The sequence below is a fragment of the Pelodiscus sinensis genome, chromosome 13 (genome assembly GCF_052426305.1).
Source record: "Pelodiscus sinensis isolate ZL-2025 chromosome 13, ASM5242630v1, whole genome shotgun sequence".
Lineage (NCBI taxonomy): Eukaryota > Metazoa > Chordata > Testudines > Trionychidae > Pelodiscus > Pelodiscus sinensis.
In genome coordinates, this window is record NC_143064.1 from 48422124 (window position 1) to 48445366 (window position 23243).

The 23243-nt window shown below is 67.0% G+C and overlaps 2 protein-coding genes across 29 annotated transcripts in view; both read right to left on the reverse strand.

The window, feature by feature from the left end:
• HDAC8 (histone deacetylase 8) overlaps positions 1 to 2191 on the reverse strand; it is a 47524-nt gene extending 45333 nt beyond the window's left edge. For 13 of the 21 annotated variants that reach the window (XR_012895617.2, XR_012895619.1, XR_012895620.2 and 10 more), the window contains exon 1: positions 2035 to 2190. Coding sequence is in view for 11 of the 21 variants with exons in the window: in XM_075896563.2 (XP_075752678.1) it covers positions 2035 to 2115 (81 nt within the window). In the remaining 10 variants the exon portion in view is untranslated. Of the gene's footprint in view, positions 1 to 1089; positions 1317 to 2034 lie in introns of those variants that run through there. The other 8 variants (XM_075896564.2, XM_075896562.2, XM_089781696.1 and 5 more) reach the window with 6 other exon arrangements.
• Positions 2192 to 3049: 858 nt separating this feature from the next.
• The window catches only part of PHKA1 (phosphorylase kinase regulatory subunit alpha 1), a 59262-nt gene continuing 39068 nt past the window's right edge, over positions 3050 to 23243 (reverse strand). For 6 of the 8 annotated variants that reach the window (XM_075896556.2, XM_075896557.2, XM_075896554.2 and 3 more), the window contains 14 exons: positions 22715 to 22809; positions 21893 to 22032; positions 20789 to 20945; positions 20375 to 20454; positions 19599 to 19677; positions 19362 to 19491; positions 17634 to 17735; positions 15539 to 15654; positions 14274 to 14312; positions 10436 to 10480; positions 9647 to 9796; positions 7115 to 7168; positions 6591 to 6791; positions 3050 to 6476 (listed from right to left, as the gene is read on the reverse strand). In XM_075896556.2, the coding sequence (XP_075752671.2) occupies positions 6303 to 6476; positions 6591 to 6791; positions 7115 to 7168; positions 9647 to 9796; positions 10436 to 10480; positions 14274 to 14312; positions 15539 to 15654; positions 17634 to 17735; positions 19362 to 19491; positions 19599 to 19677; positions 20375 to 20454; positions 20789 to 20945; positions 21893 to 22032; positions 22715 to 22809 (1562 nt within the window). In that variant the 3' untranslated portion in view covers positions 3050 to 6302. The remainder of the gene's footprint in view (positions 6477 to 6590; positions 6792 to 7114; positions 7169 to 9646; positions 9797 to 10435; positions 10481 to 14273; positions 14313 to 15538; positions 15655 to 17633; positions 17736 to 19361; positions 19492 to 19598; positions 19678 to 20374; positions 20455 to 20788; positions 20946 to 21892; positions 22033 to 22714; positions 22810 to 23243) is intronic. The other 2 variants (XM_089781699.1, XM_075896552.2) reach the window with 1 other exon arrangement.

Sequence of the window (23243 nt, forward strand, 5' to 3'; positions counted from 1 at the left end):
AATGTGTCTTGCTGATTTCCCTCCAAAATACCTGGGTTTGGAAAAATCCAGCATTCGGGTTTTACTGATTTTCATCCAAATGGTGGATTTTTCAGGACCCAGGACATTTTTGCAGGGAAACCAGACAGAGCTGTGTGGGAGGGCGAGCCAGGTTGGGGGGGGGGGGGGCTCTATATACTAGGGGCCAGTAGTCATGGGGTGCACCCTTTGCTCCCCTCACATCTCAGCACTTCACCATGGCTCCATCTGCTCCCTCTGCAAAGTGGCAGAATGAACAGGAAGAAAACTAGGTCCTGGAAGCTGAGAGGCTGACCCGCTGCAGAGAGTGGAAGGCTACTGCCACACGGCGAGACGACCCCTACCTTCAGATTTCAGGTGTTATCCATTTTAATTAATAAAAATGAAATGATAAAGAAATGTTATAAAATAAAACCCAAACCCAAAGGGCCTATGTACATCATGCAGGTGACATCCATGTGATGCGCTGCATCTAGCATGCATCTCACTTGGACTCAGTCCACTCATCCGTCTCCCAGAGACAGTCACTCACTCCTGAACTCTGGGCAACTTCAAACAGATTTTGCCTTGTTTTACTTTTTTCTTTGCCTTTTAATTTAAAAGGCAGGGTGCAGACTTTGCTATAAAGATTTTATCCAGATTTATTCAAAATTTGCCTCAAGCCAGCAGCCTGCTTTTGGCACAAGGAGGAGTTATCCTAGGAACCCTGTGCAGATACAAAATTTTGTATCTACAACTGAATCTGCAAAAATGAGCCTCAGATATCTGCACCCACATCTGCAGATACCTGCCGATATAAAGCAGACATCCATGGATTTCTAGGGTTCTACTTATCCCCAAGCCTGTTACATTCTTTCAGGCTCTAGCTATCTCAAGTTTTGTATACTCTTAAGCTTCCCTGGATCAGAGGATATTGAAAACCCCTTAGCACATATTGCTCCCCTCCACACCAGGAGACCCCGGCTACCCAAGAGCCAGGAAGAGAGCAGCTTGATTAGAGATTAGGTCTGCTGGGGTCCCCCTGCCCCCGAAGTTATCGCAGGGAGAAGGAGATTTTTACACAGAATGTACCAAAGCAAAACAGATCTGTGCCCGGTTGTTCTAAACTAGGCTCCCGGCTGCTCCCTGGCCAGGTCTGAACGGCCGGACACAGCCAGCGAGCGCCCGTCACCTGCAGGGAGCAGGGCGCGTCTCCAGCCCCCCCTGGCGCCATGCACCAGGGCCGGGCACAGGCCTTGCAGCGCAGCGCGGGGGGCTGCACCTCACACTGCTTTGTAAACCCCCCCCCCGCTACCCTGGCCCCAGGCCCGCATCGCTCCCCCAGGGCCCTCCTCGCCTCTGCCCCCCTCGCCTCTGCCCCCCGCCCCCACCAGGGCCCCCCCGCCTCGGCCCCCCAACACCCCGCCACCACGGCCCCCCCGCCTCTGCCCCCCAGCGCTCCACCCCCCACCAGGGCCCCCCCCCTCTGCTCCCCAGCACCCCGCCCCCACCAGGGCCCCCCCGCCTGTGCCCCCCGCGCCCCGCCCCCACCAGGGCCCCCCCGCCTCTGCCCCCCGCGCCCCGCCCCCACCAGGGCCCCCCCCGCCTCGGCCCCCCAGCACCCCGCCACCACGGCCCCCCCGCCTCTACCCCCCAGCGCCCCACCCCCCACCAGGGCCCCCCCCGCCCCTGCTCCCTGCCCCCAGCCCCCTGCCCCCCCCACGCCCCGCCCCCCCCCCCCCCGCCTCTGCCCCCCGCGCCCCGCCCCCACCCCCCCCCCCACCAGGCCCCCCCCGCCCCCCCCGCCTCTGCTCCCTAGCACCCTGCCCCCACCAGGCCCCCCCCGCCTCTGCCCCCCAGCGCCCCGCCCCCCACCAGGGCCCCCCCCGCCTCTGCCCCCCCCTGCCCCCGCCCCCCCCGCCCCCCCCACCCCCGCCCCCAGGGCCCCCCCCGCCTCTGCCCCCCAGCACCCTGCCCCCACGGCCCCCCCCCCGCCTCTACCCCCCGCGCCCCGCCCCCCGGGCCCGGCTCACGCACGCGCTTGGGCACTTTGCAGAGCGAGTCGCACAGCGCCAGGTACTCGGCGCCGCAGACATAGACCGGGGGCAGCGCCTCCATCGGCCCCGCGCCTCCGCCTCGGCCAACGGCTCGCCGGGCGGGCGCGGGGCACGCCGGGAGCTGTAGTCCCGCGGCGCGGCCCGTGCGCACAGCATGCTGGGAGCTGTAGCCCTGAGGGCCAGGACCCTGCGCGGGGCATGCTGGGAGCTGTAGTCCCGCGGCGCGACCCGTGTGCACAGCATGCTGGGAGCTGTAGTCCCGCGGCGCGGCCCGTGCGCACAGCATGCTGGGAGCTGTAGCCCTGAGGGCCCGGCCCCTGCACGGGGCATGCTGGGAGCTGTAGTCCCGCGGCGCGGCCCATGCACGGGGCATGCTGGGAGCTGTGGCCTCATGCGCAGGGCACGCCGGGAGCTGTAGTCCCGCGGCGCGGCCCGTGCGCACAGCATGCTGGGAGCTGTGGCCTCATGCGCGGGGCACGCCGGGAGCTGTAGTCCCGCGGCGCGGCCCGTGCGCACAGCATGCTGGGAGCTGTAGCCCTGAGGGCCCGGCCCCTGCACGGGGCATGCTGGGAGCTGTAGTCCCGCGGCGCGGCCCATGCACGGGACATGCTGGGAGCTGTGGCCTCATGCGCGGGGCACGCCGGGAGCTGTAGTCCTGTGCCCCACCTTTCTCCACAATCCAGTCTGCACTGGGACCAGGCTGGCTTCCCTGCACGTCCGAGCAGCCCCCAGCGCTGCCTGGAGCACCGCACTCCAGCGGCCCTTTCCTGGGCCTGCAGCCCCCTTGGCAGGGAACACGCCGCTCGCCCCAGTGCTGCCTGGAGCACCGCACTCCAGCGGCCCTTTCCTGGGCCTGCAGCCCCCTTGGCAGGGAACACGCCGCTCGCCCCAGCCGGCTTCGGGACGGGCAAGCAGAATGGCCCCCAGGACCCCCGGCGGGGGCCGACCCCCAGCCGCCTGGCCATGGCCCCGCGAGAAATGAACAGACACGCAAGGGAGAGGGAGGCGTTTTATTCTAGCCTGTCACACTTCAGACAAGTTGGGCTTTTTTGTTTTATTAGGGAAAAAAAAAGGTCTGATGTTCACATGCGTCTCAGCCTCACTCTGAAACCAAAGGCAAGACCTAGGAAAGGCAGATTTGTTACATGGCTGTGTAGAGGAGTGCAACTGTGCTAGGCCAGCAAACCCTCCCAGTGGAGCGCAGCACGCGGCCTGACGCTGGAACCCCTAACTACCTACGGCCCAACCGGGCCCCGGCTGGCCTCACACCCCTGAGTGTGTCATACCAGGTGTGCAGGTGCAGCTCAGCCTCTGCTCTCTCCAGAAGCAAAGCTGAACGCAGCTGAGCAGAAGCCCCCTGGCAGGACGCCGGGTTCCTGGCCCATACGGAGGCTCTCTGGAGCACACGCTGTCTAGAGCCCCTGGCCTGTGGTGCCAGAGCCGGAGATAGAGATGCCCAGCATCCCACTGTGGAGGCCCAGAACTCAGCACTGGCTGGCAGCACTCTCCTTCCATGGGGAGAAGGGTTTACTATTCATGTTGCTCCTCAGCCCCCGGTGCCCATCAGTACAGCAGGCCCAGAGGGCTTGGGGCTGGGTTCAGAGGACAGGGGTGGCAGGATGGATGGTCGGAGCCCCCGCTCCAAAAACAGTCCAGTTTTATGGCCTGTTCTGTTCCAATAAATGCCCAGGAGCGTTCCCGTCCAACACAGAGATTAGCCACTCTGCTTCCTTCCAGGCATCCACTGCCACCCGCAGCTGTTCTTCCAGGACCATGGCAAGAACTTCCAGAGGCTTGGCTGGGCAGGTCCTGCTGCCAGTTCCGCCAGCCCCTCCTCCCTCTGCCAGGAGTGACTGGTTTGCAGCGTGGAGGAACTCGGGTGTTTGAGCACAAAGCAACTTTCCAGATACACCCACGTCACGAGCCTTCACGCGTGCACTAGCGTCTCCCCCGCCCCCCAGCAGCCAGAGGCGCTTCATTCCTTTCTCAGGGGCAATAGGCATTCGTGCATTCACATCGGAGGGCCCAGGTTCAAGCCTCCTCCGCGGGTGAGCTAGCTGCATGCGAGACCCCCAGCTCCCGGAGGGCTCCTGTTGTAAGACATGGTACCGACTGGATATGAAGCAGCCCCAACTCAGGCATTCCCTGTCCCCTTCTCTGGGGGACAATCTCTCTGGCACTGGGAGGAGCTCGACTGTGACCATCACACTCCAGTAACTCTCAAGGCATCCTGCTTCCACACCAGGGCGGACCAAAGGTCCATCCAGCCCAGAGTCCTGCCTGCCCACAGTGGGCAATGCCGGGGGCCCGAGGGAGTGACCAGAGCAGGGAACGACCAAGTGATCCCTCCGCTCGCCCATTCCTAGCCCGACAAACAGAGGCTGGTGCCACTATAGTCCCAACTGCTGCAAGGAGCTTGAGGTGCACGAGTGAGAAGTGGGCATGGCGCTGGCACTCAGCATGGCTGTGGGGCAGACAGCTGGAGAGCACCAGGAAGCCTACGGGCCACGTGGAGCCCCGGGTCGATTAGAGGGACAAAGTGCGGAGGGCGGCAGGGGAGGTTTCTAGGGCACACCTGGAAGGGGCGCGCAGCCACACGGGGCCGGGCTGCGGCGGGAGGGAGGGCAGGAGAGTTGTCTGGAGGCCCCCTCTGCAAGACGAGCATGACAGAAGCCAGTCTGGTGGCAAAGGGCAGGAGTGGGGGCACGCTGGTGGTGGGCCTTGGAAGGGGCAGGGCTCCAGGAGGCAGCCCTGGGGGTGCTGTTGGGGAGAAGGGCAGAGCTTGGGCACCTGCGGGGGGTAAAAGTGCGGGGCGGGGCTGTGGCTGGGTTTGCCCTGCAGCTGGCACTGGGAGCCGAGTCACTGCTCTGCAAGCGAGGGAGCCGGGGGCAGGAGCCGCATTCGCTGCCAGGGGCTCTGAGACCAGAGTCCCTGGGGGGACAGACCCCAGCGAGGGCCCCTCCCCATTGCCGTTCTGACCAGGCACGCGAGGCAGTGAGAAGACGGCCAGGGCTCTCTGGGAGGGGCGGGGGCAAGTCGCCAGGCCAGGGGTCAGGCGCACAGCATGTCAAAGCCTGGCTGCCTACAGCATGGGATAGGGCTGGCGAGCCCCCAAGAGGGCCCAGGGGCAGCTCAGGCTCCGTGCACCCACCTGTAATTCTACCTGGTTCCCTAAAGCTCCGTGGCTCCGTGGAGTGCAGGAGCAGGAGGATTCCATGGGGCACAGGAGTGGGGGAGCGCGGTGGGGCAAAGCAGGGGGGTTTCTGTGGGGCGCAGGAGCGTGGGGATTCCGTGGGGCACAGCAGGGGGAGCGCCGTGCGGCACAGGAGTGGGGGAGAGTGCCGTGGGGCCTCCATGGGGCACAGGAGCGGGGGGAGTGCTGTGGGACAGCAGGGGGCTCTGTGGGGCACAGGAGCGGGGGGGGGGAACGCCATGGGGCACAGGAGCAGGGGACGTGCCGTGGGGCCTCCACGGGGCACAGGAGCAGGGGGAGCATCGTGGGGCCTCCATGGGGCACAGGAGCGGGGGGAGCGCTGTGGGGCACAGCAGGGGGGGTCTCTGTGGGGCGCAGGAGCAGGGGGATTCCGTGGGGCACAGCAGGGAGGAGCACTGTGGGGCACACGGGGGTGGGGGGGAGCGCCGTGGGGCCTCCGTGGGGCACAGGAGCGGGGGGAGCGCTGTGGGGCACAGGAGTGGGGGCCAGCCTGCAGCACGGGAAGCAGCATGTGGGCCGAGGGGGCAGAGCGCAGGGACGCGGTTAGGGTCGCTCCGTTAATGCCAGGAGGGTTGCTCTGGGCCCTGCCACAGCAGGACAAGCCACAGCTCAGTTTCTAAAACCCTCCTTCCAAATGCCACACGCCAGTGCAAACCCTGCCAGGCCGGAGGGAAGCCAGTGGGGTCAGGGCAGCCGGAGCCTGCCCCACTCGCCCCTCTCCGGGCAGCCCCCAGGCTGACTAAGGCACAGACGGTCCGGGGGGAGGAGCTGGGGGGCTGCATGCAAATCACACACACACACACACACACACACACACACACACACACACACACACACACACACTCTCTCCTGCCCCATCGCTGGGCCGCAGCAGAGGCCCCTCCCCCGCTGGGGGCAGCTCTCCGCAGCTGTGGGGTAACCCAGGGCCAAGCCAGATTCTCACCCCCGGCACGGAGACAGCCTCCAGCAAGCTAGCGCCACGCCCCAACGCAGCCCCGGCAGGGTGTAAACTCCAGCTGCAGGCCCAGGCGGAGCTACTGCATGGTGCAGCCACTGCTGGGGAGGAACTCCTCCACATACGTCGCCACGGCTCTGGAGAGGTAGGTCATGGTGCCAAACCTGCCACTCGGGGCGCTGTCATAGAGCAGGGTGCAGATGCCTGTGGCGGGATCCTTCTCCAGCATGTTGTCATCGGCGCCCAGTGCTTTCTAGGGGGGCAGAAGGGAGTTAGCCCCCAGTGCACCCGAGTGGCATCCCGGCCCCCCAGCGCCCCAGCCCCACTGCACAGCCTGGGCCAGCTCCAGCCCCGGCAGGGTCCCCACCTGCTCCTCGCAGAACAGGCTGTTCGCTATGTGCACAATCTGCTCCACACCAATGATGCCGCCGATGCTGGGCACCTCCACGTCAGCCAGCATGGTGAGGACAAGGATGGCCTCCACCAGGAGCTGCCTGTACTCCGGCTGCGGGACACGGTTCAGCACGGACTCCACGTGCACTGAGAACTTGATCTCCCCGGGAGTCATCTGGCGAGAGAGGAGCCCGTGAAGAGCCTTGCGCACCCGGGCGGCCCCCCGCTCCAGCCCCGCCGGCAGCACGGCGCTCCGGGTCCCGCGGTGCAGCTGGGAACAGTCCCGGCCTCGCTCGGCGCACGCGCACCCCGGCTTGGCCCCGCGCCCGAGCTGTCGGGATGGCAGGAAGGACGGTGCGTCCCCACAAAGGCGGCTGCGCTCCTCCCGCTCCCTTCGGAATGGGCAGTGCCGAGCCCCCGGAGTCACAGCCGTAGCGCTTGTGACGGGCGCGCTCACCCCATGCTCCCGCAGATCACGGCCCTGCCCAGAGCACTCACCTCTCGGGTCGTCGAGGCAGGAAGGACAAAGCCCTCCACGGAGAGGCCGTGGCACTGCAGGAGAGAGCCGGGGTTAGAGGCTGCAGCCCGGACAGGCCCGATCGCCATCCTGGGCTCCCAGCGGAGTGTTTAAAACGCTGCAAACCCATCGCGCTTCTTCCCGTCACCTTGCAGCCCTGAGATCTACAGGCAGCCTCCGGGCACACGGGGCTCCTGGCAGACTCGGGGCTTTCCCACCAGGCCTGAAACAGACCCCACAGTCCTAGAGCTGGGCGGGGCCTCAAAGGTCCCCAGGCCCCGTCCCCTGCCCTCGCAGCAGGGCCATGCGCCGGCTAGTCACTACACTAGCCACTAGCGGCTATCTGGCCGGCTGGGCGGGGCTAGCTGGCTCTCACAATGATTTACATTTTCAGAATAATGGGGCTAGTTTGCTTCAGAACGGGCTGGACACCACAGATCTCTCCCATCCCTGACCGGTGCGTGTCCAACCTGCTCTTCAATATCTCCAGGGACGGAGATTCCACAACCCCCCGGGCAACTTATTCCAGTGTAACCCCCCCGACAGGCAGGCAGGGTTTCCTCATGTCCAACCTCAACCTCCCTGGCTGCAGTTTAAGCCCCTTGCGTCTTGTCCTGTCCTCAGGAGTTGAGAACAATTTTTCTCCCTCCTTGTAACCACCTTTTAGGTACTTGAAAGCTGCTTTCACATCCCCTCTCCGTCTCCTTTTCCAGACTGAACAAGAGCAGCTTTCAGTCTTCCCTCCCAGCTCACGTCTTCTAGACCTTTCATCATTATTGTTGCTCTTCTCTGGGCAACGAAGATTTCTCCTCCTCTTTCCTGAAATGTGCTGCCCAGAACGGGACACACCACTCCAGCTGAGGCCCAGTTGGGGCAGAATTACTCCTCGGGGCCTGCTAACAGCCCAGAAGCATGTTTGCTTTTTTGCCCGTGTCACACTGTTGACTTATATTAAGCTTGTGACCCCTCTGGTCCTAGATGCCTTTCCACAGTGCTCCTCCCCAGCTATGAACAATCTCCCAACCCAATGTACAATACGACGGGGACTAATTTGGCTACTCAAGAGAGATCTTGGAGTCACTGTGGATCGTTCTCTGCAAACAGTGGGCAGGCAGTCACAAAGGCAAACAGAATGTTGGGAGTCATTCAAAAAGGGACAGAGAAAGACAGAGAATAGCTTATAAATCCAGGGCACGCCCACATCTTGAATGCTGCATACAGGTGTGGGCGCCTCTTCTCAAAAAAGATACATTGGCACTGGAAAAGGTTCAGAAAAGGGAACAAAAAGGATGAGGGGTTCGGAACGGGTCCCATATGAAAGGAGATTAAAGAGACTTGGACTTTTCAGCTTAGAAAGGAGGAGATTAAGGGGGGATAGAATAGAGGTCTATAAAATCATGAGTGGTGTGGAAAAAGCGAATAAGGAAAAGTTATTTACTTATTCCCACAATATAAGAACTAGGGGTCACCAAATGAACAGGCAGCAGGTTCAAAACAAACCAAAGGAAGTTTTTCTTCACTTGGTGCACAGTCAACCTGTGGAACTCCTCGCCAGAGGATGCGGTGAAGGCCAGGACTTTAACAGGGCTCAAAAAAGAGCTAGATAGATTCACGGAGGTTAGGTCCATCAATGGCTGTTAGCCAGGCTGGGTAGGAATGGTGGGTGTCCCTGGCCTCTGTTTGTCTGGAAATGGGTGACGGGGAGGGATCACGTGAGGGTTCGCTGTTGTGTCCCCTCCCTCGGGGGCACCTGGCACTGGCCCCTGTCGACAGGCAGGACGCTGGGCTGGATGGACCATTGGTCTGACCCCGTCTGGCCGTTCTTATGTTCCTTCCTAGGCTGACTCCCCCCACGCTGGATGTGTAGCCCCCAGGCCATTGCAGCTGCAGTCTGGCTGTGGGCACCCACAGCGGCGCAGGAGCCTCCAGAGCGCTGTGGCTCAGCTGGCCAAGTCCTCGCAAGGTGCCCGGAGGGTGATGAAGGGCTGATCACAACAGCCCCCTTGTTTCCTTGCATCTCCCAGATAAGCGGCACGTCTCGCACCCAGGCCTCGCTGGGGGACCACAGCCTTGCAGGCCGGCTGGCACCAGGACCCTCCCCTGCAGACTGGCAGCTCCGCCGGGGCAGAGCTCCGCCCCAGCGTGGCCTGCGCCAGGCAGGGGGCCCAGCGGGGCCCACAGCTGCAGCTTACAAGCTGCCAGGGGCCGAGGCTGGGCTGCCCTGGCTAGTGCAGGGGCCACACGTCCCCCCCAGCCCCTCCCAAGCGGCACCGTCAGCCCAGGGCTGCTGTGTGGTGCTGGCGGAGGGAGCAGGTCCCAGCACTAGAGAGCAGCACCCGGCTTTAGAGGCCCGGCCTGGGCTCAGACAGCGCTCCCAAGCACCCCCCAGGACGGGGCCCGGGGGAGGGGCGCATGCGGCCGGTGGGCTGTCCCGGGGGAGCCGGATCCCGGACGTGCCCCGAGCCAGGCGGGGGGGGGAGCGCCGCACAAGGGGCAGCGTGGGGCCACCTCACCTTCTGCAGAATTTTCCAGACCTTCTGGTAGAAGCCCACGGGGACCCTGTTGAGTGCTCCGTCCAGCCGCCTTCTCCGCTGCCACTGGCCGTGGCGGCCGTCCATGGAGCCCTGCTCCCCCAGCATGCTGGCAAAGGACCCCCCCGAACCCTGAGCACAAACAAGGGACAGAGAAGGCCGGAGGACCGGGGTGAGCCTCAGAGCCCCCAGCTTGCACCGGGCCCTGCTCCCCAGGCTGCGAGCTAGGGCCAGGCCGGGCGAGCACCCCAGCGGACGACCGGGGTAGGTCAGTAGAGGACACTCCCCTGCCAGCCGCATGGGCCAGTGTCCACATGGGCTAGGGGACACAGCGCCGGTGCCGGCTGAGGAGACAAAGCCGCTGGGGCCACTAGAGACCCCCGACAGCCTGCGCCCAAGCCGGGGCACGAGCCGACAAGCCAGAGGGCTCTTCCACGCCCTCCTCTCGAGCCCCTAGGGCAGCGGGCGACAGGGCCTCACAGGGCCCCAGGCCTGCTCGGCTCACCCCACGCCCGGGCTGGGGGGACAGGCCAGGAGGGAAGGGCGCTGTCTGCAGCCTCCTGAGGAGAGCACGTTAGCCCCAGCGGCCGGGCCTGGCTTCCCAAGCGGCCACCCGCTGGCTCCCTGCCCTACATGGCCGTGTAGCCTTCCTAGCCAGCCACAGGCGGCCACGCTCCGCAACCCCCACCCCGCCCGCAGGAGATGGCTCCACTCCCCCCCTCCCCGAGGCGGCCGCGCCCCATTCCCCGCCCCCCACGAGGCGCACGTTACCGGAGAAGATCCTGACTCCATCTCCAGCGAGTGGAAGCCGCAGGACTGGAGGGGAGAGAAGAGACAGTCAAAGCCTGAGGGACGCAGCAGGCGGCACATGCGCTAGCAGAGCCTGGGCAAAGCTTGCGGCCAGTCGGGGCTAGCCCAGGCGGGTGCGGTGGCCAGAGACCCGGGCCAGGCTAGGAAGTCGTGCCAGAGCAGCGCGGCCGGGGGCAGGACCAGACCGAGGCAAAGATTCAAGAGCCAAGCAGGTGCCTGAAGAGGCGGGTGAACAGTTTAGTGTGTCCAGGTCTCACGCGCCACCGTGGGAAATCCACGGAGTCGCTCCCTTCCAGGGGTACCTGGTGTGACAGCGTGTGGCTTTCAGACACTGCCGCTTCCGCCTGGGCACCAGTGATCCCTGGGGGCGGCCGCTCGGGAGAATCCAATGCCGCCTGGCTGATTAGCAGCTCGGTTCGTTTCTGCTGGTGGTGCACATTGGCTCATGCCTCGGTGCACAGAACAAAAGTTGTTCCTCACATGGATGGAGGAGCTTGGAGGGAACAGTGCTGGGCGCCGCCAGCCCCTCGGCCCAGCTAGGATCTCGGGGAGGGGAGTGCTGGAGGGAGAGAACTACGCAGGCAGGGGCTCCGGGTGGTCGGGGGACAGCCAGTGAGCTCATGCCAGCAGCACGCAGACGTAGGTAGCCAGGCCGCGTGACGGCCGGGAGCGGGGGAGGGAGAGCTGAAGTCACACGGGGGGGGGGGGAGTTTAGGCTCTAACAGGCGCCCCTCAGCGTGACTGGGGCAGCCAGCAAAGGCAGCGTCTGGCTGGGGCACAGTGCCGCGCGCTCCAGGGCAGGCTGCAGGCTCTGACCCAGGGGGCCCAAGCAGCTGTGCGCATGCAGACAGGCCCAGTCGGAGCCACAGCACCGTCATCCAGGTCCTGCGCCAGGACTCCCCTCCCCCAGCCCGCCCTGGACGCTGGAGGGCTCCTGGGAGGAGAGGGTCAGTTCTCAAACGGAGAGAGGCGACTAGGGGAGTCCCGCTGGCGTCCGTCCTGGGGCCTGGCTGCGACGTGGGGGGGTGTCTGCTCTGTGACCCGGGGCCCCCGCGCTGCGAGATTCCCACGGACTCACCCCATGCAGATTGGCCCAGACACCCCGGCCAGGCCTGGGCAGGTAACAAGGCTCTTCCCCGGGGGAGACAAAGGGAGGGCGGGGACGGCCACCTGGCTGGGGGCAGGGCCTGGGAGCTGGGCAGTCGCTGGCTGGGAAACATGAAGGAAACAGCCTAAGCTGGGTGCTGAGGGCCTGGGGGGGCGATGGACCCCTAACCCAAGGGGGCTGAGGCATCCTGGCCTTGACTCCCCTGCCCACGTCACGGCTGTGCTGGGCTGTGTCCTGGAGCAGCGATAGCCCCTCCCCGTTCTACCGACTGGCGGAGTCTGTTCGTGCTGCTACGGGGGTGCAGGATCGGGGGGACCCCGACCATCCCAGCGGCCTAGCCACCTATTCATAAGCGACCAGGGCAAAGGGGGAACCAGGGAGCCTGCAGGGGATTCGGCCTCTCACGATGGTTCGGAAGCAGGCAGACTGTGAAGGGCTCCCCAAGGAGCTCACCAAACGGCAGACGAAATGCAACGTGGGGAGTGCAATGGAGTGCCCAAAGGCAAACACAAAGCCACTGTGCATAAAGCGATGGGGACTAGGTTAGCTGTCACCACGCCAGGGAGCTCTGGGAGTCACTGTGGAGAGGTCTCTGAAACAGCCACTCCGTGTGCAGCGGCAGCCACAAACGCAAACCGAATGGGGGAATCTTTAAGAAAGGTCTGGAGGAGACGGAGAAGATCGTATTGCCGCTGGGTAACCCCCGGGACGCCCGCATCTCGAGCGCGGCGCGCAGGGAGGGCACCGTAGCGCAAGAGATCCCTCGACACTGGAAAAGGTTCAGAAAAGGGAACCAAAACCGATGAGGGGTTGGAGTAGGGATGGTAAGGACTAGTCGATACGCAAATGCTTATCGGATAGACGACAGGCTAGTCGACTAGTCACTCCCCCTCCCTTGCTGCCTCTCTCAGATAGAGGCAAAAGGGGAAAAGAAGAGGGGGTACTGCAAAGCGGCAGCACCGCACAGAGCCCGGGGCCAGCGGGGGACTCCACACGGCTCTGCTGTCACACTACCGGAGTTTAAGGGAAGCAGCCAGGTTACTGCTGCGCCCATGGGGGGTGTTTCAACGAAAGCTTCCTCCACTGAGTCTGCATCGAGAACTGAGAGATTCGGTGCATGGAATGTAAGTTACCGTAACAACCTCACTCTCCGGCTTTTCTTCCTTTTAGTAATGAACAGTGTTAGATTCTAGATTTTAGATGTTAGAAGCTAAAGGATTGGCCCAGTGTGATCTGTGGGTAAGGTCCAGAGTGTAAATTGACCTGGGATCTGTGGCTGGTTTCTTGGGACCGGACAGAACCCGTTGGGGGGAGGTGAGATGGGTTCTATAACCCCTCACCTGTGCTAGGCCCGGGGCTGTTTGGGGCACAGAGAGAGCTGGGGTGTCCGAGGGGTTTTGCTCGTGAGGCTTCTGGCTGGCCAGGCTGGCAGCTGGAGCGCTCCGTGTGTCTGGTGTGTGGCCTATTTGGGAAGGTCTCCAGTCTGGGGCTGTACGGAGCCCCGAGTTTGAGCAATTCTCCCTGAGCGGACGCCCTTAGCTGAGCCCAGACTTGGCCTGGTCCGTCACAGCTGCTGCTTTGAAATGCCACCGCGGTATTTTTAAGGGGCAGCACCACCCTATCAACTAATCGAATAGTGGATGCAAAAATGCATCAACTATTCAATGAGTCAATTACATGATACTTAACACCCTTGGTTTGGAGCAGCTGCCATATGAGGAGAGATTAACAAGACTGGAATTTTTCAGCTTAGAAAAGAGAAGACTAAGGGGGATATCCGAGAGGTCTACAAAAACATGGCTGGTGTGGAGAACGTAAATAAGGAAAAGTTAATTACTTGTTCCCATAAAAACAGAACTAGGGGTGGGTCACCAAGTGAAATGAACAGGCAGCAGGTTTAACACAAACAAAAGGAAGTTTTTCTTCATGCAGCGCAGTCAACCTGTGGAACTCCTCGCCAGAGGATGTTGTGAAGGCCAAGACTATAACAGGAGTTCAAAAAAGCACTAGATAATTTCCTGGAGGCTAGGTCTAACAACAGCTATTAGCAGGGCTGGCGTCCCAAGTCTCTGTGTGTCAGGGCCGGGAATGGGCGACAGGGGAGGGATCACAGGGTGATTCCCTGTTCTGTTCCCTCCCTCTGGGGCAGCTGGCACTGGCCTGTCGGCAGGCAGGACACTGGGCTGACTCCGCCTGGCCGCTCTTGCATTCAGAGGTCTGCTGAGTGCACGCCACCACTGACCCCCGGTACATCCCCATCCTGTTCCTCTTCCGGTCCCACTGGGCCTGACCAGGCTGGCCCCGGCCAGCAGCCAGAGAACCAGAGGAGATCCCAGACTGGGTCCCCAAATGGCAGCGCTGTTAGTCTGCCTTAGAGAGACCCTGCGCTGGAGTCCACCTGCCCTTCACGGCTTCTCCGGCCCCTGGCCACCACCCCCAAGCGCGGGAACGCAAGGCATGAACCCGCCCCACAGCCTCTCTCTAGCTCGTTTGCTGGCTGGGCCTCAGTGACGGAGCTGCAGCCCCCGGCACCTCCAGCCGGAGAGCTGACCCGAGGCCCAAGCTGCCAGGGGAAGCCAGCTCGCCTGCTCTGGCTGGACACAAGCCCGGCAGCTCATGCAAGCTGGGAAGCTTTCTGGGGACGCCAGGCTGCGGAAGAAGCCGAGGCTTGCGGGGAAAAGGGGCTGTCACCTTGCTGTCCCTCAGAGACTGCCTACGCCTATCCAGCTGCTGAAAGAGAAAAGGGAGATCGCCAGGCGTGTGAACGGGGCGGCAGCGACCCCTCCCGGTCCCCTCTGCCCCTGCGCCGGGCCCTCCGCACCACTCCAGCGCTGACCACTGGGCCGCTGTGCACGTGGGGACCGGGCGACTCGCCCCCGCAGAGCCGGCGATGGGACCTGGCGTGCCATGACCAGTGCCCTAACCACTAGGCCCTCCTCCCTCTTACGAGCCCAGCCTCTCCCCTGCTGCATGCAGCTTTTCCACCCACACGCCCCGGAACAACCTGCCTGTTTGTGCGGGCCGGAGCCCAGCAGGGGCGAGGTGCGCACAGCCCCGGGGCCAGAGCCGGAGCCGGAGCCCAGCAGGAGCGAGGTGCGCACAGCCCCGGGGCTGGAGCCGGAGCCCAGCAGGGGCGAGGCGCACACGGCCCCGGAGCCAGTGCCGGAGCCGGAGCCGGAGCCCAGCAGGGGCGAGGCAAGCACGGCCCCGGAGCCAGAGCCCAGCAAGGGCAAGGCGCACACAGCCCCGGAGCCGGAGCCCCGCAGGAGTGAGGCGCACACGGCCCTGGAGTCGGGGCCGGAGCCCAGCAGGGGCGAGGCGCACACTGCCACAGCACAGGGCCAGCAGGGAAGAGGCCCGGGGAACAGCATTCCTCCGATGCCCAGGAGGCAGGGTTCAAGAGCAGCCCCGGCTCTCCCAGGACCCCTCGGCCTGGCTCAGCAGCTCCCTCATAGGCACAGGGAACAGGAGCCAGCTGCAGAGCCCAAGCACAAGGAGGAACCCAGCTGCTCTCCAGAGAGCATCCTGAGCATGCTGGGGCCAGGCATCTACCCCCTGCTGCGCCAGGCTCCGGGACTTTCCTGCCAATGGGGGGGTGAGCCCGATGCCCTTGCTAGAGACGCGCAGTCCCTGCTGCCACTGGAGCTGGGGGAAGAACTCCCCGAGCTGTTGACAGGGCGGGGCCCCCGGCAGCGGGTAGCTCCCATCCTCTCCAGCACAGGGCAGGATGGCAGACCCGCACCAACCTACCACCCAGCTTCTCACCAGACAGACAGCCCTGCCCCCTGCTCCCTCCAGCCCCGCCCTCCACAACCCCCCCCACAGCCTCCAGCCCCGCCCTCCACGTCCCAGCCCCACCCTTCACGACCCCCCCGGACCGCCAGCCAGTTCAGCCCCAGCCCCTCCCTCCACAGCCCCTTGGCCCCCAGCCAGCTGGCCCCTAACCCCAGCCCCACCTGTTTGATCTCGCTCTTCAGCTTCACGATCCCGGCTCGCTCTGTTTTCGTGGCTCCCACGGCACCGACCTCGCGGATGGAAATGGCGGGGGTGAGGGCCGAGTCGACGGAACGCACTGCCACGGGAGGGACAGTAAGGACACGCTGCACGGAGCACAGCGACGTGGCACAGCCAGGGCACCTGGCGCCCACGGCCCCGCCCACGCACCGCCAGCAAGCAGGGCCTGGCCCCCACGGCCCACAGCCCTGCCACCACACCGCCTGCAAGCCCCTGCACCTGACACCCCATGGCCCCGCCCCCGCACCGCCAGCGAGCCCCTCCGCCTGACACCCCATGGCCCCGCCCCCGCACCGCCAGCGAGCCCCTCCGCCTGACACCCCCACGGCTCCGCCCCCGCACCGCCAGCGAGCCCCTCCGCCTGACACCCCATGGCCCCGCCCCCGCACCGCCAGCGAGCCCCCTCCACCTGACGTCCCCACAGCTCTGCCCCGCACCGCCAGCGAGCCCCTGCGCCTGACGCCCCCACGGCCCCGCCCCCGCACCGCCAGCGAGCCCCTGCGCCTGACGCCCCCACGGCCCCGCCCCCGCACCGCCAGCGAGCCCCTCCGCCTGACGCCCCCACGGCCCCGCCCCCGCACCGCCAGCGAGCCCCTCCGCCTGACGCCCCCACGGCCCCGCCCCCGCACCGCCAGCGAGCCCCTCCGCCTGACGCCCCCACGGCCCCGCCCCCGCACCGCCAGCGAGCCCCTCCGCCTGACGCCCCCACGGCCCTGCCCCCGCACCGCCAGCGAGCCCCCTCCACCTGACGCCCCCACAGCTCCGCCCCCGCACCGCCAGCGAGCCCCTCCGCCTGACGCCCCCACGGCCCCGCCCCCGCACCGCCAGCGAGCCCCTCCGCCTGACGCCCCCACGGCCCCGCCCCCGCACCGCCAGCGAGCCCCTCCGCCTGACGCCCCCACGGCCCCGCCCCCGCACCGCCAGCGAGCCCCTCCGCCTGACGCCCCCACGGCCCCGCCCCCGCACCGCCAGCGAGCCCCCTCCACTTGACACCCCCCATGGCCCCGCCCACGCACCGCCAGCGAGCCCCTCCACCTGACAACCCCACAGCCCCGCCCCCACACCGCCAGCGAGCCCCTCCACCTGACACCCCCCATGGCCCCGCCCACGCACCGCCAGCGAGCAGGGCCCCACGCCCCCATGGCCCCGCCCACGCACCGCCAGCGAGCAGGGCCCCACGGCCCTGCCCATGCACCGCCAGTGAGCCCCTCCACCTGACACCCCCACGGCCCCGCCCACGCACCGCCAGCAAGCCCCTCCACTTGACACCCCCCATGGCCCCGCCCACGCACCGCCTGCGAGCAGGGCCCCACGCCCCCATGGCCCCGCCCACGCACCGCCAGCGAGCAGGGCCCCACGCCCCCATGGCCCCGCCCACGCACCGCCAGCGAGCAGGGCCCCACGGCCCCACGGCCCCGCCCATGCACCGCCAGTGAGCCCCTCCACCTGACACCCCCACAGCCCCGCCCACGCACCGCCAGCGAGCAGGGCCTGGCGCCCCCATGGCCCCGCCCATGCACCGCCAGTGAGCCCCTCCACCTGACACCCCCCACGGCCCCGCCCCCACACCGCCAGTGAGCCCCTCCGCCTGACACCCTCCACGGCCCCGCCCACGCACCGCCAGCGAGCCCCTCCGCCTGACACCCCCCACGGCCTCGCCCATACACCGCCAGCGAGCAGGGCCTGGCGCCCTGGCTTTAACCAGCCCAGAGACTCCAACCCCACGAGCTAGCGCCAGCGAAGGGGGGTGCCTCTGGGCCCAGCCGCTGCCCTGCCATCCCGGAGCCACGCCCCTTCCCGCACTGCCAGCGCCGGGGGGCATTTCAACACTGAGTTCTGGGCGGGGCCCGTGTGAGTCCAGGCAGCCTGAACCGCAGCGGGAGGAGGAAGGACCCGGGTCTCAGGACGCCGGCAGCCCCGCCCCAGTGGGAGCGGGGCACGGCCGGGGCAGAGCGCGTGCAGGGGCAGCTGCACCCGGGAGGCGGCCCAGCCCTGCTCCCACAGCCCCTGGCGGGGTCAGCGCCCCGACAGACTCACCGCTCTTCTCCACCCCGAACTCCTTGCCCGAGAAGATGTGGTGCAGGAGACTCTTCATGTCCGAAGGGCTCAGGTTCATCAAGCTCTCGGTGGCCTCCTCAGCTAGAGAGCAGAGATTCACGGGTGGGTGCGCGTCAGCCAGGGCCCCACGGGCGGAGAGGGGGGCTCTGGGGCTCATTCACCAGCCCTCCCTGGAAGAGAGGCGGCAGCGGCACGGCCAAGCGACCCCGCCAGCCTGACGCCTCGGGGCCCAACCGAGCACTCCTCTCCCGGCTGGGTGTGCGCGGGGACGCCCACGGCCCCAGGACGCACTCGGGAAGTGGGGTATTTCCCCCACTCTACAGCAGGGGAACAGGGGGAAGGAGAATTCAGGGCACATCTACACTAGAGCCGCCCGGCTTCAGCACCCGGAGCGACACCAGCACAGCCGTAGGCTCCCCCGCGGCGCTAGGCCCGCTCCTCCCCGAGGCTTCCTGCTGCCGGCCTCGTGGTGTCTGTGCTGAGCTGCAGGTTCCATAGGCCGGGAGAGGTTCCACACCTCCCCAGGATCTAACTGTGGCACCTACCATCAGCGTGTAGACCCGCCTGAGTGACTTGCCCAAGGTCACACCGGGAGTCTGTGGCGCAGCAGGAACTGCGCTCAGCTCTCTGAAGCCCCAGGCTAGTGGCCCGTGGTCTGGGCCAGCCGCTCTCAGCCAGGGTATGTGTCTGGGGCAGGCAGAGGGCGGCCGGGGGTGCATCAGCTCGGCTACCCCCGCCTAGCTGCCCCGCAGGCTGCGTAAAGCACGAGCAGTCGGTGCAGAGCACGCTGCACGCAATGGCTTGTTCCGGCTGCTCGACGGGCTGCAGCCTGAAACGCGAGGACAGCACTGGGTGCCCAAGGACTGCTTTCCAGCCATCCGTGCGCCGGGCAAAGGCCGCGAGGGCTCGGGAGCCAGGCACCGGGACCCGGGATTTCTAGGTCTGGGTCTGTAAGCAAGTCGCTGGGGGGCACAAACCAGCCAGACTGCAGAAGGGGGCAGCGCCCTGAGCCATCGGCATTTCCTTTAACCCACATCACCAGGACGGGGGAACTGAGCGTCCCGTCAGAGGGAGGGGCCGTTTCACGCCACCCCAGACGCCGAAGCACTTCCCTTGCCGGTATCTCCGCAGCCCAAGCAGCTAGCCGAGCGCGCAGGGAGGGGCAGGCCAGTCCGAGCAGAGCCGCTGTGTTGGGGTCCTATCGGGCGCTCGGTGCGCCTACGAGCCAGGCATCTCCCTTCCACGCCCTTCCCAGCGGCGCCCGCCCAGGGGGCAGGCGGGAGCCATGCTCGGGAACTGGCTCCCACGTAGCCGCCTGCCCCGGGGCCGATGGTGGCGGGAGGAGGAGGGAGAAGGCGGGAGCTGGCTCACGGTGACGCTCGCTCCCCTCTCCCCGCCCCGTGTAAGCGTGAAACCCCCAAACATTTCAGCAGCTCCACGCCTAGACGAGATTTAACCCCAATAGCCACGTTACTCCAACCAGGGGCCCACAGAGATTCCCAGACACGCCAGGGCCTGCGGTGAGCCTGGGGGACGGAGTGTTCTCCCAGCCCTCTCCTGCCTCGGGACCCCGGCTGGGGGACACCGCGCCGGACACCTCCCCCGGGCAGGCAAAGGCAGCCGCTTGCTGCCCCGGGACACAGGCAGCGAGGGCGACGCTCCCGCCCTTTGTCGGTCTTCTCGGGCTGGACCCAGAGGGGCCGGTACCTGAGCAGTGCAGCGAGTGCGCCAGCTCCGTGGCCATCACCTGGATGATGAGCCCAATGCGCAGCCGGAACATCTCGGCGAAGAGGCCGGGCTGGGTGCGCATGTACATGGCCAGGTAGACCATGATTTCCTGAATGGGAAAAGCAGGGAGACACGGTCACAGACCAGCCCCCCAGGGGCAGGCCTCAGAGGGCACCGCCAGGCCACCCGGGCCCTGCCAGGCCTGGGCCCCCTCACCTGGGTCAGGATGGAGATGCTCATGTTCTTCTCGCTGGCCTCGTCAATCAGGCGGGTGAGCTCCTCGTAGGGAATGGGGCTGAGGAGACGAGGGGAGTGACAGGCACACAGCCAGGGAAGGTACAAGCCACAGCCCCTCCGAGCAGGGCCAACGCCCTTCGCCTGCCCTTAGCCCCCCCCCACGGGGTCCCTGCGCCCAGCTCGCGAGGGAGCACGCATGGCTGGGCCCCTTTCCTGGGGGTGGCAGAGTCCCCAGGCCAGGGGGAGCCAGGGAGAGCTGTCACCGGCTGTTCTGTTCCCCCGCCCACCCTCGCTACGGGCCCCCGGCCGGGCCCGAGGGATGCACCCGCTACGGGCCCAGGGACGCACCCGCTACGGGCCCCGGGCCGGGCCGAGGGACGCACCCGCTACGGGCCCCCGGCTGGGCCGAGGGACGCACCCGCTACGGGCCCCCGGCTGGGCCGAGGGACGCACCCGCTACGGGCCCAGGGACGCACCCGCTACGGGCCCCGGGCCGGGCCGAGGGACGCACCCGCTACGGGCCCCGGGCCGGGCCGAGGGACGCACCCGCTACGGGCCCCCGGCCGGGCCCAGGGACGCACCCGCTACGGGCCCCCGGCCGGGCCCAGGGACGCACCCGCTACGGGCCGAGGGACGCACCCGCTACGGGCCCCCGGCCGGGCCCAGGGACGCACCCGCTACGGGCCCCCGGCCGGGCCAAGGGACGCACCCGCTACGGGCCCCCGGCCGGGCTGAGGAACAAGCACCCAACTCACGCAGAGATGGTCTTCTCCCGAGGCTCTGGGGGCAGCCCCACCGTCAAGTGCTTCTGATGGGACAGGAGGTCAGTGCAGGCCTGGACAGAGACACCATCGCGCCCTTGGTTATGGCTGCTGCTCCGCCACGGAGCCTGGGGCCTCACGCTGCCCCCCTCCCTCCCAGCGGGCATCAGCGGCCCCTTCCGACACCGGGCCGGGGGATGCTGTCTGCAGGGGCCCCCCGGCCGGGCTCTCGGCCCCGCCTGCACACCCCAGTGCTCCCAAGGGACCAGGCCACTCAGCACCTCCTCCGCCTCGGGGACCTCCGTGCGCGCCAGGAAGCGGGCGAGCCCCGAGACGCACCCTCCGCCCTGTCAGCAGCCGCCTCTCGGGACGCGGCGCCTCTGGCCCAGGCCCCGGGCCCAGCCTCACCTCGTCCAGAGCTTCCACCTTCTTCTTCAGGATCCCGGAGATGTAGCGGATCAGGGCCCACTGGCGGGTGGCCCCCACGCTGGCGTACAGCTCGGTGAGCAGGTCCCTGACGGTCGCACCCGGCTGCCCATCGATTTCCGTGTCCCAGTCGGGCCCCCTGCGGCAAAGGGGACGCCGGTGACAGCGCAGGGCGGGGGAGAAGGCCCAGAAGCGCAGCAGCACGGCACGGCCGCTCAGGTCGAGCCAGCCCGCTGAGGGGCCTCGCTGGCTCGCACACACAGCACCGCGCAGCTCCCCGCGCGCCAGCCGAGTCCGCACGCGTCACAGGCACAGCGCTCATTAGCGGGGCTGCCAGCACGCACCGGCTGGGGGGGGCTCGTTAGCGGGGCTGCCAGCACGCACCGGCCGGGGGGCTCATTAGCGGGGCTGCCAGCACGCACCGGCCGGGGGGGCTCGTTAGCGGGGCTGCCAGCACGCACCGGCCGGGGGGGCTCGTTAGCGGGGCTGCCAGCACGCACCGGCCGGGGGGGCTCGTTAGCGGGGCTGCCAGCACGCACCGGCCGGGGGGGCTCGTTAGCGGGGCTGCCAGCACGCACCGGCCGGGGGGGCTCGTTAGCGGGGCTGCCAGCACGCACCGGCCGGGGGGGCTCTTTGCGGGGCTGCCAGCACGCACCGGCCGGGGGGGCTCGTTAGCGGGGCTGCCAGCACGCACCGGCCGGGGGGGCTCGTTAGCGGGGCTGCCAGCACGCACCGGCCGGGGGGGCTCGTTAGCGGGGCTGCCAGCACGCACCGGCCGGGGGGCTCATTAGCGGGGCTGCCAGCACGCACCGGCCGGGGGGGGCTCGTTAGCGGGGCTGCCAGCACGCACCGGCCGGGGGGCTCATTAGCGGGGCTGCCAGCACGCACCGGCCAGGCGGGTGTGGGGTCCCAGCACGCGAGGTTTCTAGGAACGGGGAAGGGGTCGCTCTCCCCAGCCCTGCCTCAGGACAAGGGCAGGGCCTGCCAGGCGCCAGCGCAGGGCGAATCCGTGGCCGGCCGGCCTCCCCCAGCGAGCCAGGCAGGCCGGGATGCAGGGAGACGGAGCCAGGCAAGGCCACGTCCTACCTCAGGGTGTGCAGCATGTAGAGGAGGTCGGCCTGCTCCTGCAGGGTGGGGCAGGCTCGCAGCTGGTCCACCAGGGCCTTGCAGTCCACGTCCCCAGCCTGGTCGCGGGGCAGGTTCACCAGGGCGTGGAGCGAGGGACTCTGGGGGAGGAGAGGCGAGAGCTCCAGCTGGGCCCCGAGCCCCAAAGCACCCCCACAGGGCAGCCGGCTTGGCCTGGCTCCGCTCCCAGAGCCCTGGCCCCAGCTAACGGCTGGGCAGCCTGCTCTCAGCGAGCCACCCCACAGCGAGTGGCTGGGGCAGCCTCTGCCTGCCAGGACCCTACCTGGAGGCTCTGCCGGGAACGCCTCACCAGTGCCCCACGCCCGCTTCCCGCAGAGCCACCACTGCCCCTCGTGTGACCTGCCGGAGCAGCCGTAGATCCCCCCGGCCTCCCACACCAGTTCCTCCAGCCAGGCGGTGCCGGAGCTGCTGAGCAGCTGGCCAATAGGCCTAGCCGGCCCCGGGCCACGCCGCAGGCATCCACGGGCCTAGCCGGCCCCGGGCCACGCCGCGGGCATCCACGGGCCTAGCCGGCCCCGGGCCACGCCGCGGGCATCCACGGGCCTAGCCGGCCCCGGGCCACGCCGCGGGCATCCACGGGCCTAGCTGGCCCCGGGCCACGCCGCGGGCATCCACGGGCCTAGCCGCCCCCAGGCCACGCCGCTGCTGCACCTGAGCGGCAGCCTGAGTAGGTGCCAGCTGGACAGAGAGGAGCCAGGCAGCTGACTCTCGAGCTGGGGTGCACTCAGCATTCACCACCCCCGCTCGCAGCCAGTCGGTCACCTTGCCATCCTGCTGGGCTGGGTGGGTGGAGCCCAGCAAGTGCACTGAGGGCTGGGAGGCCTGGAACAGCTTGGACGGGATGTACATGTTGACATCTGCAAGAAACAGACATTGCTTGTGGAAGGCTTCCAATGGCAGCACGGAGCCACTGCCCCCGCCATGCTCCCCGGCCCGCCCCGCCCCACGCAGGGGCCCCGCCCCACGCAGGGGCCCCACCCCAGAGCTCGGAGTCCCCGTTACCTCTTGGCGCAGCCGCCCGCTGTGCTCAGAAGGGACTGCCAGCCCCCAGCCCTGCCCCGGGGCACAGGACTGGGGGTGGGACTGACGGGCATGCCGTAGCTTCTACTCTGGGGCATTTGGGGGCTGCAAAGCATCGGCGCGAGGGCTGCCTGGCGATCCCACAAATCCAGCCAATTCCTTGCACTGCTTGGAGCAGTCGTCCAGAGCCGGTTATTTAACTCCTTCGGGATGGTTCCGCCATTTCCTTGCCGCACAGGACAGGCGCCGGAGCTCGCGGTGTGCTTGGAAC